The sequence below is a fragment of the Alosa sapidissima genome, chromosome 1 (genome assembly GCF_018492685.1).
Source record: "Alosa sapidissima isolate fAloSap1 chromosome 1, fAloSap1.pri, whole genome shotgun sequence".
Classification (NCBI taxonomy): Eukaryota; Metazoa; Chordata; class Actinopteri; order Clupeiformes; family Clupeidae; genus Alosa; species Alosa sapidissima.
This window is the reverse complement of record NC_055957.1, coordinates 20,821,340-20,839,527: the sequence shown is the minus strand read 5'-3', so window position 1 is coordinate 20,839,527 and position 18,188 is coordinate 20,821,340. Positions and strand designations below refer to the sequence as shown.

Genomic DNA, 18,188 nt, shown 5'->3' with positions numbered 1-18,188 from the left:
GAAAATGTTCAACAGTCAAAAGAGTCTATGCAATATAGTATTAATACTGTAGTCAATTGAGCTCAAACTCAGCTCTAGGTGCACAAGCGGAACTCCTTATAAAAAGTTCATCATTAATATTTAACAGGCTCCTGTATGAGCCAGTTGAGATGGAGTCTCATACGGCATGTGTTACTCACATTTATCAGTACATAACATGCTATTCCCTCAGAATTCAGTCTTAAGATATGGCAGTTTATATGTATCAATCTAGTCCTGGGATGTTTTTTTTTTGTGGTATGCAGTCTCAGCATTACTGCTGTGCTTCAAAAACAACAGCAGTCCTGTTTCTTTCTGCTATCTTGTAGCATTATGAGACAGCAGCAGTGGCTCAAAGTATCCAGCCCTCCTTGTCAAGGTTATTCATTAATGCTCAGTAGACTGTTGCACTGCTGTTTCACTGTATGGAGACATTAACAATTGGAATCGTACACTGCATAAACAGTCATGGAATTGTTTTTGATCTGATATGTCTTTACTGAGGTTATCGCTTTTCAATATTTTTAATTTGGAAAACAGTGGATTTACAGCATTAAAGGTAAGGATGTGAACTTGTGTTGAATTCCGTATTCTGATTCTCTTCTTTCTTTTGTGTATAAGTGCATACGTCAGGTTAAATGTGTAATTATTAACACAAAATAGTTAGGAGAAAGACATGTTTGACAAGTCTATGTATTGTTTTGAATTGTTATTTTTAGCACTCACTTAAAACTCCCCCTCCCCCCAAAAGAGTCGGTGGAAGACATGTCCTCTGATCCAGTTTTTATAAAAGAAGCCAATCATGTATTGGATACATACTGAGAAAACAGTGAAAGGCTCAGATCATCATTAATGTCCCAGAAAATGCAGTTGATTGTGTGTGCAGGGAGATTGTATATTGTAAATCCTCATAGCCAATGAGGACTGTAGGTGAATAAGTTAGCATACACTGATAGCATTAGCCTGACAAGACAGAGTTGGCATACCGAGTAATGTGGTGGCCATCCCACATCATTAGCAGTGCAGATTAATTTCCCCATGTGTCTCCTATAGGACAAATGTTGCCTGTTCATTAGCATGTAAATATCCCCTGTGTGTCCCCTGTAGGACAAATGTAAAGTCTGTTCAACCCCAAGCAAGTGTGTCACTTATAAAATATGTTTTAATAATCTGGTTAATTAACAAATTCCATGTGTTTTATTAGCAGCAATGCAGATCAGATGGATGGGTCTGTTAGTGCTCAGTGCCCTCACTGGAACCTCTACAGGTAAAATGGACAACATGTCACTATAATGCCATAGAAATTTCAATGATGTACAGTATAGAAATGCAAATCAAACTAAATGTACCGTATAGCAGTACAAATTATGACCGCTGCTCAGTACATTCTCTCTGCCAAAATATATCACACTGGTCAATTTGTCTCCATCTATACTCTGTTCCCTACTGTGTGAGTGTCTGTGTTTGTGTTTGCTTCTGTGTGTATGTGTGGTCACTCATGAGTATGTGTGTGTGTGTTACAGTGTGAGTCTGTGTATGTGATTCTGTGTGTGTGAGTGGGGGGGGGGGGGGGGGGGGGGGTATAGTGTGTGTGTGTGGGGGGGGGGGGGGGGGGGGGGGGGTAATGGTGGTTGATGCAGGACCTTGAATCCAAAATACCACAAAAATGTTGTCATCTTGGATGCAATGGTTCAAGTAGTGATTTAGCAAAAATTGCATTTTTCCATCTTTTGGGGGGCCCAGTGCGCAGGGAAGTGGAGTTAGTTTGGAAGTTTGTTGTAAAAGTCTAGTGGGGCTACATGCCAACCAAGTTTCATGTGCCCCGGTGTTTTGGTGACCTGGGAGTGGTTGACCAGAATTTCAGGAAGTTGATGATGAAAAAAATCAAAAAAACTTTGACAACTCCTATATGACCACTTCGCTAGCTACATATCGGCAGTCATAATTAATATTTCTATACATGGATTGATATTTCTATGCTGTGTCATCATTCATTGCTTTGATACACTCTAACTCATGTGCAGTAAATAGTACTATAATCTGTACTATTTTCAATCAATCTAATAAGGTATTTAAACTGAAGAGATATTCTAAATTCTAAAATATTCAGAGATTATCTTCACCTGAAAATCCAAACCATGTCAGAATGAAAACATTTTTACAATTCCTTGTACAAATATGCAGTTTCCATCCTGACAGTCATTTTCAGTCCAGACTTCAGATGAACCTCTCTGAACTGAAATTGTGGTTAAGTTTAAGTACAGTTAATTTACATGTGTGTTGTGATCAATCTTCTCCTCTGTGTCAGATGGATTTGCAGTGCAAACTCCACAGAAGTCCGTCTCAGCTCCGTACGGAGCCTCCGTCACTCTGCCCTGCGGAATCTCTCCAGCCACCAGTGCAGTGGATCTGGAGTTGCGCTGGCACCGACCCGATGGGTTCAACACCCCGGTTCTGTTCTACAGGAACAAAGCGGTACAGCCTGTAGAACCTCAGTACAGGGGCAGAGTGTCTCTGATAGGGCAGCTGGAGAAGGGGAACGTGTCCCTGAGACTGGAGAACCTCACGCTGGCAGACAGAGGAGAGTATGTGTGCTACATCAAGAGTTCCTCATGGTATGATAAGGCGAGCATGGTCCTGTCCATGGCAGGTAGGTGTATGTAAAAATAATATTTTTTATGGAATTTAGTGTAACAAGTTCAATTGATACATTCAATTTGCATTTGAGTATCAATTTCCTATTTACTGTGTGTCTGGTTCCCTCTCTCTGTGTGTCGGTATGCATCAGTGGTAGGCTCTGCTCCACTTATTTCATTGTCTGAAGAGCCTGTGCTCACCTGGACAGACAGAGAGGGGAGAGTCCTACCTGCAATCCCCAGAGTGCTTTGGACAGGTAATCACACAGTCTGCAGTCATTCAGGTACCTGGTGACAGAGTCCTGCACGGGTCCGATCTTTTAAATCGGCACCCATACGTACCAGTCATGTTTAAAACTGCACCTGACCCGTTTTCCAGGAGCAGAGCTAGTTAAATTCCACACCCGATCGGACCCGACCCGCATTAAATAAAACCGACAACCGACCTGCACCCAAATTAAAATCAGTCTACCACATTAGACAGGTTTAAGAAAAGGTTTCATACAGAGGTAATTATCCTAATTGCTAAAATGTAGGCTACCGCAATATAATACTCCGGGTGATAACATTTTACTTCCAGCAGATGTGGCTCCAATAGGCTATCGCCACAGAATTGACTAATTTATCTGTGCTGAAGGGCTGATACGCAGGAGGGTGGGATCAGGACCAGAGTGGGGCCACTTTTCAGCCCGGGAGTTTCAGACCCAAGACCGGCCCACGTTTTCAGTAGTGGTGGAAATCGGATAAATGAAGCAACATTTCAGCTCTTAGGAGGCTGGCTAATGGCCTCCTCATCACTAATTTCGGGCTCATCATTTTCAGTGGTCGACTGGTTGATCTGTTGCTCAGAGGCTACAATTTTTGCCGCATAGGCCTACACAGATCATGCTTCAGTTTTGTTATCAATATTTGCATACTGCAAGGTCTATGAATCGGATACAAAAGGCTAATATTTTAAGTAATTTAATATGTTGCTTGCGAACAGCTTGACAATGCTACAACGTCCAATAGCCCAATAATTACATTGCTAATAATTATTGCCTATAGGCTATCTCTCTTTACGAGTTGCCACTTTTGTCTGTAATCTGGAAGCTTGGCACATTTAGCAGCATTCTACCTGGCCGTTTCAGTCCCTCCTGGCCTCTTTCTACAATCCATCCTTCCTGACGCTTATGGGTACTGTACGTATCTGAGAAAACTTTTTGGAAAAGACGGGCTATTTGGACCCAACCAACTCTTTTTGGGAGGGGAGAACTCCCTCACATGGTAGGCTACAACCCATGCAGAGGCAACGGTGTCATGCACAGAATGCGGAACGTGTAAAGCCTACTCTAAGAAAACTGAAAACTAATAAACATCATATGGGTGATTTCCCTGAAATCATCAGCATGGTGTGACTAGATATCTTAACATATAAGCTTACTTCACTGTGATGTCATTTAACGGTTAGGACAGAAACATTTCTACACTCTCTGTGTGTGTTTCCCAGATGATGCTGGTTTGGTGGGAGTGAGTTCCTGGCTGCTCTCCTCTTCCTCTGAGTCAGAGTGGCTCTCCTGCTCTGTGGGTGTGTCTGATCAGGAGATGAGAGAGGGCCGGATCTTACCGTACATCTCCAGAGGACAGACTACAGACACAACAGGCCAGCGTGGTGGGTATTGATTACAATTTACACAAACTATGGTGTATAAAGGTGCCAATGTTTTGGTATAAGTATAAGTATAAGTATATATACTTTTTTGATCCCGTGAGGGAAATTTGGTCTCTGCATTTAACCCAATCGGTGAATTAGTGAAACACAAACAGGACACAGTGAACACACAGTGAGGTGAAGCACACACTAATCCCAGCGCAGTGAGCTGCCTGCTTCAACGGCGGCGCTCGGGGAGCAGTGAGGGGTTAGGTGCCTTGCTCAAGGGCACTTCAGCCGCGGCCCACTGGTCGGGGCTCGAACTGGCAACCCTCCGGTTACAAGTCCAGAGTGCTAACCAGTGGGCCACGGCTTCCCCTTCCCCTGGTACAGGTTCTATCAAAATGACTGTCCCCAAAGTGTTGTCCAGAAATGTATTAGTATTTTATCCCAATGCAGGCCATTTGACTGTTCCATTCATCATTATACTTCTTCAGTTGACACTCATCTTTGGGGTTTTCCTCCTCTACAGAAGAGGTAAGAGATGGCTCAGTACAAAACGTCTGTTGGTTTTTACACAAGGGTGCCTGGAATCACAAAAGTCACAACTAACATCCCCCCTCCTTGTCTTTGTTTCTTTGTTCCTCTCTGCTCATTCAGGTTTAATTCAGTTCTCTGTTGCTTCAGAGTCCACACCACTGTCAGGTATGGCAAAGATTATTACTACTACTGCTGCAATTATAGGTTTTGGTTTCAAAATAGTTAAGACTATTACTACTATTACCACGGCTAATGCACATATTACATTTAAACATACATACATTTACATAGATTGTTTCTTGCTTAGGTGAGAGGCCAGCATGTGCATGTGCAGGTGCAGTTACTGTTCCTGTACATATCATGTTTTATATATTGCTATATAAATTGTTATATGAATATGTTATATAAATATGTCATGTTTTATATATTGTTGAAACTTTAAAAGCCTGCATGCTTACGCTGTAATAACAGTGGACAGAGCCAAATGTCTGTCATCACTCTAATACTTTTCCCTTCTGACATGGTTTGCTCCTATCAGAAGAATCTTTGCTACCTAAAGGTATTTTATCTAAGCCTATGGGGCATTGCATGTGATTATCTAGTATGAAATTCAACTCCAGTATATATATCCTATGTCTGAAATACCAACAAGGATTTTTGAAAACAACATGCATAATTGCAACATTATAATTCTGATTTTAAAAGGTACCTTAGAAGTTAGGTAAGAGACTGTTGAACAGGGAACAAACACAGATGTAAGAGGTAAATGTCAGGACTTACCGGTACTAAATCTGTTAAAAGTCTGTACATAATGACATGATCTACATGTTCACTCATCTGTTTTCTTCTTTCCAGAAAGGGCAGAGAAATGCATGAACACAGAAAGTGTAATCACAACCCCAGGTAAGCTATTTCTGGTTCGCTTTAAGGGTGCATAAGGGGGCAGTTTGATTGATCGCTAATGAAATGAACAAGATGACATTTGTTGTTTTCAGATTGGGATAATGTGAAAGCATTTCAAGGTAAGAGCACTAGTCATTCTTTGTAAGCTCATAACTTCACATTAAACCAGATGCACTGCAACAATATACCCAGTCAGAACTGTTCGAGCTGTATTAAAATAACACAATTGTGGAATAATAAAGGTAGGCTAACATACTGTGCCAGTGTGTGTCTTTACCTGTGTGCTTGTGTGTGTGTGTGTGTGTGTGTGTGTGTGTGTGTACTTTGCAAAGTGCACTTTGGTGATTCCAACGAATGCCAAGACAGAGAGAGCAAGAGAGAGAGATAGAGAAAGAGAGACCCTTGTGAGTGTAAGCCCATGTCCTTTTGTGCCTCTCAATTCAGTTAAGGACATCAGTCTGAACCGTAAAACTGCCCCTGACTTTCTGGAGGTGAAAGATGATGGAAAAAAGAAAAACACAGGAGTGAGGTGTCCTGATCCTCAGAAAGCCCAGGACCATGTAAACAGGTTTCCCCATGTTCTGTGTGAGGAGAGATTCTGCTCTGGACAGCGCTGCTGGGGGGTGAAGATTTGGGCAGAAGGATTGATGAAGAATGACCACATCAGTGACAAGCAGTCGTGGTATGTGGGGGTGTGCAGTGACACAGTAAGTCAAACACACAGAGTCCCTTTAACCCCACAGAACGGCTTCTGGGTTCTTCAGTATGAGAAAGGAACAGGACTCTTTGCCAACACAGACCCTCCAACTCCAGTGCAGGTGGCAACATTGTTTAAGAGGCTGGGAGTGTTTCTGGACTGTGACAAACACACTCTGTCCTTTTACAATGTGGACACTAAATCACACTTGTGCACCTTTGAGAATGTGAAAGCTGCCAACCTGATTCCTCTGATTAGTCCTGGAGTCAGAGATTCTGAACTCATGAAGATATGTGCAGATGTAGACAAGAAACAAAAAGGCAAAGACGAGAGCACCAATAGGAAAAATAGTAATAAATTAAAACTAGATGTACCGCAGAGTGGTACAAGATATGACCGCCGCCCAGTCCAGCACATTTTTTCCACAAAAATAAATCACGCTGAAAGGCCTATATGATTCTAACTGTCTCACTAAATTGCATTATCCACACTCAATTCTCACTGGTATCTGCTAGACAACAAATACCAAAACATGATTAGTTCATAGATTTCACATGTAAAATTCATTTTATACAACCCCACCCCCATCTTGCCTGTTCATAATTCTGAGAAATTCTTGTGTGCATGTGTGCGTGTACATGTTTATGTTTATGTGTGTGTGTGTGTGTGTGTGTGTGTGTGCGTGCTTGTGTGTTTGCCTGTGTATGTGCCTGTGTTTGTGCATGTGCATGCATGCGTACATATGTCTACTGTGTGAGTATGTGTCATACGTATGATTACTGTGAATGTATGTGTGAATGTATGGTCATCCTAGGCACTACGGTTCTCAAGATATTCACAGAAAACTGTGTCTGCCCTACCCTCCTTTCGGGGGGTCCAGTCCAGCGGGGGGGGGGGGGGGGGGGGGGGGGGGCTACAGATCAAAATGAAAAATGATGGTTCCATGCTATCCATGTGGGGTTACGTGCCCACCAAGTTTCGTGTACCCTGGTCTTTCAGTGTCCCGGGAATCCTTGTTGGTGTACGGTCACTAAATGTACACATAAATTATTTTATTGTAAGGCCCCCCATGAACGAAAGTTCACAAAACTTGGCATGCATTCGGAGGGTGTCATAATGATCATGATCCTACATTTTCAATTTCGTGCAGTTTTGACCATGTCAGCCAGAGATATTGTGATGAAAACACTTAATTGTTTGCTTTTTAATTTTTAACTAGGTGGCGCTATACATGAAATAAGTGGTAATGGGATGGGTTGACAACATACAAAAAAAAGGTGGACCTCCTAGGCCCTACGGTTCTCGAGATATTCATAGAAAACTGTCTCTGGCCACCTACAGGCCAGTTGGTGTATAGTAACATAAATTAATTTATTGTGTGGCCCCCCATGAGTGGAATTCCACGAAACTTGGCGTGCATTCAGAGGGTGTCATAATTTAACTAGGTGGCGCTATACATGAAATGAGTGGTTATGGAATGGAAATGGAAATTTGGACATGCGAAAAATAAAAATAAATAAATAAATAAATAAATAAATAAATAAATAAAAAATCTGACTAAACCTATATGACCGCCACTTCGCTGCGCAGCGGTCATAATAAGTCAAGAAGTGATAGAGTTTTAATAGTTTCACTATTGCAGTTTCCTTCACACCTTTGTAGCTCTTGTTGTGTTGAATCACACACTTTCAGTCTGTGGAGCTGTAGGACATGTGATCCCATCTCTTATGGGGGGATACATTAACAAATATTCCTCTAAAAGACACAAACATACAGATAAAGCAGAGTAGGGGTGAGTAAAAGAGATTAGTCCTAGAAGTGTGTATGTGCTGATGTAGAGAAGGGAAGGGAAATAAATGAATGAATGAATGAATGAATGAATGAATGTAATCCTGCACTGCAAAGGACACAGTGGGAATCAGGTCCAGCTCCAAAGGGAGAACAAGGCAACACAAACCACACTTGGCTAGAAGGCCAAAGGAAGCCCTCTGAGAATGATCATTTTAGAATGAGGAACCCTAAATGCATTGGGTGCCATCAGACACTCCAGAGCCTGATCAGAGTGGAACTGATCACCACATCCTATTCATTTAGCTTCTGATTGATTGCTCCTTCCTGTCATCATTGTCACAGAGTGAGCCCCAGAATGGTTGTGAGTTTTACATAATGTGCAAATGTATGTAAATGTATTCATGTTTGGTCTAAAATTGATCCTTCTGCTGCAGCAGTCTGATCATGTTTTTTTATGACAATCTGAAGTACCTGCTATAGCTGTATAATCCAACCAGTTCCCATCTTGGGCCATCAGGGATACGGGGTTGGCTGGAGGCAAATGTAATCACACAACAGAGTGTCTGCTTTCTCTCCTCCTTCCATGGCTGCTGCTTCTCCTCTCCTTCATCCTCTTCCTCTGATCCTCTGTTCTATAGATTTGTCTCTCCTTCACCACTGATCGCTCTTATTATGACCGCCGCGCAGCGAAGCAACAAGGATTCCCGGGACACTGAAAGACCGGGGTAGACGAAACTTGGTGGGCATGTACCCCCACATGGATAGCATGGAACCGTCATTTTTCGTTTTGATCTGTAGCCTCCCCGCTGGACTGGACCCCCCGAAAGGAGGGTAGGGCAGACACAGTTTTCTGTGAATATCTTGAGAACCGTAGGGCCTAGGATGACCATACATTCACACATACATTCACAGTAATCATACGTATGACACATACTCACACAGTATATAGTTGGATAAATACAGGTTTTCCAGATGACACGTCAACAGAGATAAATAGAGTATATTAGAAAATATATATAAATATAATGTATAGCAGTGTTTTTCAACCACTGTGCCGGGGTACACTAGTGTGCCGTGAGAGATCATCAGGTGTGCCGCAGAAAATTACCCAAATGTCACTCACTGGTTCAGAAAAGCAACTGTTGCATCAAAGAATTTATAACCACATGCTCTCATTGATTGTATGATTGCACTATTTGTGGTATGCAGGCATTGTACAATGGGGGCCCCATATCCAGTATTCACAGAATCATCACATATCCAGTTCATAACAACAATTAAATTAGATATACTGTAGTCACCTACAAATGAAACAGAGGGCGCTTGTTTTATTGAGCAGGTTTTGCATAGAAGACATAATAAGGCCATATCTGTGTATTATTTGAAATTTTAGGCTATGGTATGTTTATTTTTTCTTCACATAGGATGTTAGTGTGCCGTGGGATATTTTAAGTGTCAAAAGTGTGTCGTGGCACAAAAAAGGTTGAAAAACACTGATTTATAGTATGGGGTGTTAGCAGAGCAAGGTCATAGGTGAGACAGTGTAGGAGTAAATGTAAACAGGTAAGCAGTGCAATACAGTCAATGTAAACAGGTAAACAGTGCAGTAGTGAAGTAAACAGGTAAACTAGTAACAGCTAAAGTGTGAATGCTAGACAGGAAGTGAAGTTTTGTTCAGCTGTTAAGAAGCTGCGCCTGAGCCTGCTGGTGCGGGAGCGCATGCTCCTGTATCGCCTGCCAGATGGGAGTAGACTGAAAAGACCATGGTTTGGGTGGGTGGCATCCTTGACAATGGATTAATGCGGACACAAGATGGGGAATGACTACTTGCCCTGGTTGTAAACACTGACCCCCACTTTAAGGTAAGTGTTTTAAATTAAATTCCTGATTGACTAGTTCATGATCCGAAATTTGCATAAAGACAAGTGGCAAGTTAAGTGTTTTGTGGGATCATGCAAGAATCAACTGCGCAGGCAGGAGTCATGCAGGATTCCGTCATACACCTCTTTACTCTTAACTAAGGAAGATGGAGCCGTGAGGGGAGGTGGTGGGTTGTGAGCACTGTTAAGCCGATGCTGCTGCTTCAACAGGTAGGCTGTGAATAAGTTACCTGGCAGATGAAGAAGGAGGCGTGGCAAATTGTGTCACGCTCCTCCGGAACTTTGTAAACACCTTTAAAACGCATTTAAAACGCTATTTGTAAACGCCATTAAATAACATTTTCACACACTGTAAATCCAAACAATCTATCTCAAAATAATAATTTAGTACAACTTAATCATTGAAAAAACAAATGAACTGTTTTTTTCTTCCAACTCATCCTGGTTAATTTCTCTGTGCTCTCATTTTGAAACTGATGACTTAGAGACAGCATTGATTAGCACACCTGCAGATGTCTTACAGTTTATGTTTGGGAAAGCAGCGGGGTAAATAATTAACAAGAAAGGTGTTCACATTTCAACAAGAAAGTATTCAGTGGATTTGACCTTGTGCTAGTTACCAATGTCTTGGGCCAGTCTTTTATACTTTGTTTAATGTGAAAGTAACAGAAAGTCTGATGGTGTAACAAAGAGTAAGAGGGGCCTGACTGTCTTCATTGTTTTCTCTCTAGGTGTATAACCATTCATCAACTTGGAATAATGGTGTGTGTGTGTGTGTGTGTGAGAGAGAGAGAGTGTGTGTGCGTGTGTCTGCTAGCTGACACACTGTAGAAAACAACATGAAAAACGTGAAACATGAAAACATGAAAAACATTTCACTTAATGGAAGCTTTTGATAGTGCACGCCACTAACGAAAAACGGAAAACCACCAGGACACACCACTCCGGGTGTAGGCTACTCTGGAACCATCACTAGGTCACTAATTTGTGCGTTATTTACGTTTGATTACATTCCAGATGGTGGTGCGTGTTGGTTTCCTGTAGGCCTAATAGAGCACTTTTTTCTTTCTTTATTTTTCTATGTCCGTATATTGGGGGGGACATTTTGGTCATATTTGAATATTGGGGTGAGGTGTCCTGATCCTCTGAGAGCCCAGGGCCATGTGGTTTCCCCATGTTCTGTGTAAGGAGATATTCAGGTCAGGAAAGCACTGCTGGGGAGTGAAGATTTGGAGAGAGGCAAAGATTGAATCTAGATTGACTCTAAGATGGACTCTGACAAAATAATAAAACAGAAGCAGTCGTGGTATGTGGGGGTGTGCAGTGACACAGCAGAGCGAATACACAGAGTCCCTTTAACTTCACAGAACGGCTTCTGGGTTCTTCAGTATGAGAAAGGAACTGGACTCTTTGCCAACACTGACCCTCCAACTCCAGTGCAGGTGTCAAAGCTGTTTAAGAGACTGGGGGTGTTTCTGGACTGTGACAAACACACTCTGTCCTTTTACAATGTGGACACTAAATCACACTTGTGCACCTTCGAGAATGTGAGAGCTGCCAACCTGATTCCTCTGATTAGTCAGTTAGAGACTCTTATGCCATGAGAAGGCCTATATGTGCAGCTCTAGAAAAGACACGAGGGCAAATACTGTAAGAGAATGTAGAGACAGAGCAGAGTAGTGGTGAGGGGGAGCAGAAGAGGTTAGTCCTGGAGGCAGAGACTCCATGAGGATGTGCGCAGATGTGGAGAGGGAGAAAAGATCAAAGTAATCCTGCACAGTACAGTGGACACAGTGGTAGTGAGGACAAGCTAACAAGCCAACATAATAGTCGTGTCATAATGTGAGGTTCTGTGACCATCCTCTGGCAACAATGTTTTGATGATTGATTTGACCTCTATGGACCCTTTAGAAAAGATTTAGCCCCCATGTCCCTCCCAAAAATCCCAGCATTTTTTGCTAGAAAGCCAAATTCAAAATGGCGCCCGGCGCCATCTCTAAAAAATAACTTTTGATCTGGATGACCTAGAATCATGTATGAAGGCACTTTTTCATACAAGTCAACCATGAGGATTCCAAATCTGACATCATTTTGATATTACAACTTTGTTTTGACCACGAAATTCAAGATGGCTGCCATCTAGTACAGTGGTTCTCAACCTTTTTAGGCCGTGACCCCCAAAACAATCATGTTTGGACTGGGGACCCCCCAATTTGTGTGACTCCGACTCCGACTGCCTCGCATTGTGCGGCGTAGTGGGCTTGTAGATGGGCTATTTTCACACACACATACACACACACACACACAGATAGAAACACACACAGAGAGAGATACACACACACACACACAGACAGATACATAGATAGATACACACACACACAAACACACACACAGATATATAGATACAAACACTCAGGTGCCGTTTACATGACGCTGGTTTTTGTGAAACCGGTGAGGTTTTGTTAACGGTTACGCCTTGCGTGTACACAACGCCGGCAGTTTAGGAGACTGAAACCGATGGCTTTTGAAACCGGCTTCCGAAGTGGGAACTTTTGCCGTGTAGACGCCTGTACTGTACGTGCGAAGCCGGCAACTTTATGACGACATAGCCCCACCTCTCTTAGACGTTTAGGTCTATGGACATTGACTCACTCTTAGGACCAGTCCCTGGTGGACATTCAAGGTACTGCAGGTTTTTGAACTTTCAGGTTTGACTTCATTGTTCAGTATCGAATGCTGCCACTTGCTCACCATCCTTTTAAGTTTTACAAATCTGTTGTGTGCATAGTTATGATGTCATAGCAACATGAATCAGCTAGATTGTGAAAGTCTCTGATCATAGACAGTAAGGCCAGAGTGAGATCAGTGAGAGTGATACTTGTGTGAGAGTGATACTAGTGTAAGAGTGAGACCAGTGTGTGTAGTGGACTGATGGGACATTCCAGGTCAGCTGTCATAAGAGGCCTCCCCACTACTGCGCCAAAGACGTGCAGGGGGCATGCCGGCCTAATCCTGTCCCAGTAGAAGGCGGGACTGAGTGAGGTACACAGGGCAGAGGGCTGGGCTTATAATGTGTTTAGTTGTAAAATGAAGGCACAGTTTTTATAGCCATACTTGCGTGTTCACTTCAGGCTCCTTGGCTATCAATTTGGTAACAATAACGGGCTATTTGATGTCTTTCAAATAGCTAAACACACTAAACAAGAGGTGTCAAATGTTGAGTTACTCCAGTCTAGATGTTTTGATGTTAATCACTCCTATGATGTATTGCTATTGTCTATCCAAAGTTTCCCTGTTTTGAAGTTAACTGATGGTTAAATAACCAAAAATCCGATTGTTGGGCGGTGACATACGTCTGTGAAACGAGTTTGTGTGAAAGAATCACCACTTTTATCACCCAATGTAGGGCACTTAAGCGGTGTGTGTGTGTGTGTGTGTGTGTGTTATATAACACCCAGAGCCGGAAAAAAAATTCATTTTAATATTTATTGTAAAATTGAAAAAAGAAGAAAGAGAAAAAACCCAATCTGCACTGCTGCACTGTACATACATCTTCATGTCAGAATCAGTAACCCAGAACAAACAAAGACTTTTTACAGTTATAAATAAATCAAAATCCTGTATAATAAATGCATAAATAAATAAATAGAGAATCATGAATGAATTCACATCTTTAAAAACATGACATTGTCAAAGCAGCATGTGTTTTGGAGGGTATTGATTGAGACGTGTTGCCTTGAAGTATCCTTCAGGATGATACTGTAAGTAACCTTGGCTGGAAACGGTAAATGTTTGGCTCAATTCCCTTTTAACTCAAGCTCCACCTTTGACACCACTGTCCCTCCATGTCTTACTTACATACAGTGACAGAATTAATAGCCACCAATTCACTGGCTATTGCCTTTTCATCTGCATTCATCTTTCTGTATTTCTGTTGTGAGTATTTGTGCTATGAAACCAAAGGAGAAACACAATCATTGTAGCACAAAGCCCCACCCACATAATCCCAGGATGTCGCCACGTCCAGGCCTCCCTAAGAGTTCTCTGACAAGTTCTCTGACATTTCTCCAGCCATACCACACTAAAACACCTCACACATGATGGAAACCATCTTTTCAAATATGAAATCAGAATCAGAAAACTAGTGTTCCTGGGGACACTGTATCTGGGATTCTAAAACTGGATGATTCTGGAATATTCCTCCATGGAACTCTAGAAATAATTTTATTCCTGAACATTCGCTTGTGGATTATGCTCATATCAAAAACTGGATATGACTGGATAATGTGCCTGATCAGAGAATCAGCCCCTGAGGGGATAGATGGTGATTGAATCCCAATACTTGCTGACCCTGGAACAGATGTAACATACAGTAGGCGTGGGTCACGCTCATGGCTGACCTGGTTGACCCCCCCCCCCCCCCCCCCTTTGTCCTCACTGGTCTGAACCATAAATACATCATACACACACTAAGCTGATGTCCAGCCATGGAGAGGTGAAGAGAACAGTAAACCCCTGGACCAGCTAGAGTATTTCCTTTGTGACAACTGGGGAATGTTACAATATACTGTATGAAAGTGGGTGTAAAAACAAAACAAACAAACAAGCAAAAACAAAAAACAGAAAAGGTTAGAAAAAGGTCCAGTTGTCAAATGTACTAAAAACATCCCCCCATCCCTCATCCTGAAGCACTCAGAACTTTATACAAGATGATTATTCAGAAGGACTAAACAACTCGTCCATGGCAACTGCACTACCTTCCCCCTTTCTCTCAGGAACATTCTATGCATTGCGTAGAACATTGTGGATGAATACAGCTTTGATATCTGGCAGGTTCTGTATGTGTAGTATGTTCTGTTCTTTACAGCAAGAATACATAAATGGCTTTATTGAGCAACATATTTACAAAAGACAAAGTCAGAGATTCAATTAAGAATAAGAGAGAAAAGCTTGAGGTGGTTATGTTTTTTTGATTAAGAAAAAAGACAGAAGAGTTTGAGGTGATTATGTTTTCTTGTAGCTGATGTGGTATTGTGGCTGAAGCTCAAGAAGGCGGTGACAACTTGCAGGACAGAATAAGAGCAAGCAGGGGAAGGGTACGGCCTGCAGATTTAGACACTAAATTAAGATACACTCTCAGAAAGAAAATGGTATGTTTCCAGGTACGTTTGCTAATGTAACCGTGTCTAGTACCATTTATGTATCTTTCATAAACAAAATGAGTACTGTTTTTGTACCCCTAAATGTACAATACACTGTAAACCCCAAGAAGTTAAATGTTATGTTAAGTTATTTTGAGTTTGTTTGACTGTTCGGTTTCACAGTATACTGTAGCTTGTTTGCTAAGAGTTTATTTAACTGCTAAGTCAAAGCCCTGCATTCCCCCTCTGCTGTCGGGTAGACACAGGATAATTAAGCTCAGTAAAGCTGCCTGTCCTGGATACGTCAATGATGCTCGTGACCCCGCCACTCAGCCCACACCCTCAACAGCCCTGAGGAGATGGTACAGCAGTCCTCTGTACAGTGTGGGCTCCTTCAGACTCCTTCACTTAGTCATTTAAGAGTTTAGCTCAGCTTTGCTTAGTTTGTCCACTGCTTACGCATGTCTCTTGTACTGTATACTACACGTAACTGGGACTACAGCTGAAGACGTGCTTTACTTGCTAGTTACCCACTGCCCCAACAATAGCCTGTAGCTATATGGCAAACCCCCCCCCCCCCCCCTCAAGATTCTGTTTTTGTATAAAAAACCCACCCCTACCCTGGTTCTCTGATGCAAGCACCTTTATCATCATCATCATTATCGTTATTGTTATTTATTAGATTCAATGCATCTCTACAGATCTACGGGCGAATATGCATGCACAAATAGTGAGGCTACTAGGCAGGGCAAACTAGGAGAGAAGCACCTTTTGGCAATAAATAGAAGTTCAAAATAGTTTATCTATCTCTATGTGTGTATGTTTTTTATGTATTTAGGAATGTATGTCTGTGTGTGTGTCTTTCTATGCATGTATGTGTGTGGGCATGGATGACTTAAAAAAGGACATTTTAAAAAAGGTACTTTTACATTGTTGTGAACACTTGTTATCTGGCTTAACAGGAAGTGATATGACTGCTTCCTGTGTGTGTTCATCCTCATACCACTGTTATGTTGGGTCACAGTAAGAGCAGCTGCCTTGCAAATGGGAATGTGTATTTCTTTCCATCGCCCCTGGCAACCACACCGGAAAAATCTAACTTGGAATGCTGGCGGAGGCTCCATTTACTCTCTTGTTCCTAATTGGCTTATGGCTCTCTTTTCCCACAGAGTAGCCAGCTCGGCGGAACCAGTCTCAGACCTGGACTCAGCACCTCAATGGGTAGCATGTCCAGACCAGAGCCAAACTCTGTCCTCTCCATATCTCTACATGGCAGGTCATATTGATTCTGTAGACGTTCTGGTGGCTAAAGTCACTTCATAGTTCTGGTCTTTGTTTGCCTCAAGAGTCCATGCAGGGTTCTTGGAATAGGACAAAGGAAACATCAGACTGATGTGTTTGTATGTCCTTCAACTGTGTTTTTATGCCAATAGGAGCTCGCTTGTAAGCCCGCCCCCCCCCCCTGTATACATCTCATTATAAAAGGGAGACAGGGAGAGGGCTTACTCCTTGGTCCTCAAATCACTGCCCCACCCTAACAGCTAACTGGTCATAGTGCACATGGCTAGTTGGGTAAATCACAGGAGTTACACTCCTAAATGTACTGAAGTCATGGGTGAAATGACATGGTACTCAGTGTCGTTGTTTACAAATCAAGAAATACATAAATTCAGTGCAATAAATTCCGAAGCTGCGAGTAAAGTTCAAAATGACTGCTTGGAGACCCATGGCTTGGTACTGTAGGTCTGAGGCAGAGGTGTCACTGAACTTAGAAGCAGTGCAGAAGTAGTCTCACCAGAGACCAGAGGAAGAGACAGCCACTCAGACCTGCTTGTGTGAGTGTGTGTGTGTGTGTGTGTGTGTGATGTGGCCCTAGTGTACTGGAATCTGCCTCGTAGAATAATAAACTAATGCACACACTTTAGAGATACAAACCCAGTGGCTCTGAATCACGATGTGGATCTCAGTGATCACGGTGGATCTCAATCATGGTGTCAATATGAATGTCTTGTCACATAAATGCTCTTCTGCTTATATATATCCTCGAAAGCAGTTAGAAAAACATTAAAGAAATGAACAAAACAAGCTTAACACTTTGAATAGACCAACTCTTTACCACCCCACCCTTAGCAAATAACACCACCCTATTTTAATACAGAGACACACACACACACACCTCTCTCTCTCTGAGGGCTAGTTGAAGCCATAGAGGCATCATATGCCTTACCGATCAATCAATCAATCAATCAATCAATAAAATAAAATAAAATGGTAATAAAATAAAATAAAATAAGCAGTTGGCACTGGAAAGGTTGTGATCCAAATCAGAGGAAAGTCGTGTGTGGCCAGATTCTTGACTAAACGCGGGCCAATTCGGGCGTGGTTCTAGTTCAAGTTCTACGTAGTGACTGCTTCTGGTGGGGACCTGACCCAGGGCCAACTGCCATGGAGTGCTCCTCATGAAAAACATTTGGTCCTCTATGTCCTGCACTGGATACTGGCACACTGACTATGGCAGAAAAGAGACAAAGAGAGGGAGAGAGAGAGAGAAATAGAGAGACAAAGACAAATAAAGAGGGAGATAAAGAGAGAAATAGACAGAGATAGAGAGAGAGAATGAGAGAAAGAGAGAGAAATAAAGAGAGATAGAGAAAGAAAGAGAAAGAGGGAGAGATAAATAGAGAGAGAGAGGTAAAGAGAGAGAAAATGAGAGAAAGAGAGAGTACTGAAGACCCTGTGCTTACTCATGAAGTATGCAGGAGAGATGGTACAGACCATGGGCTGGGCAAGAAAGCGAGGGATATCGAAATAGAAGAGAAGTGTTTTCATCCATCTTCATGTTAGTTTGTGTGTGTGCGTGTGTGTGTGTGTGTGTGTGTGTGTGTGTGTCTGTGTGTATGTGTGTGTGTGTGTGTGTGTCTGTGTGTATGTGCGTGTGTGTGTGTGTATATT

At 42.3% G+C, this 18,188-nt stretch overlaps 1 protein-coding gene across 1 annotated transcript; it reads left to right on the top strand.

Annotated features, from left to right (window-relative positions):
- The first annotated feature begins 326 nt into the window (after nucleotides 1-326).
- On the top strand, nucleotides 327-11,714 carry LOC121711388 (butyrophilin subfamily 1 member A1-like). The gene is made up of 12 exons (XM_042095356.1): nucleotides 327-577; nucleotides 1,223-1,285; nucleotides 2,327-2,668; nucleotides 2,807-2,911; nucleotides 4,144-4,305; nucleotides 4,744-4,821; nucleotides 4,945-4,989; nucleotides 5,132-5,158; nucleotides 5,680-5,727; nucleotides 5,820-5,846; nucleotides 6,172-6,875; nucleotides 11,352-11,714. The coding sequence occupies exons 2-12, from the start codon at nucleotides 1,228-1,230 to the stop codon at nucleotides 11,697-11,699; spliced, it is 1,944 nt and encodes a 647-aa protein (XP_041951290.1). The 5' UTR covers nucleotides 327-577; nucleotides 1,223-1,227; the 3' UTR covers nucleotides 11,700-11,714.
- The last annotated feature ends 6,474 nt before the right edge of the window (nucleotides 11,715-18,188 follow it).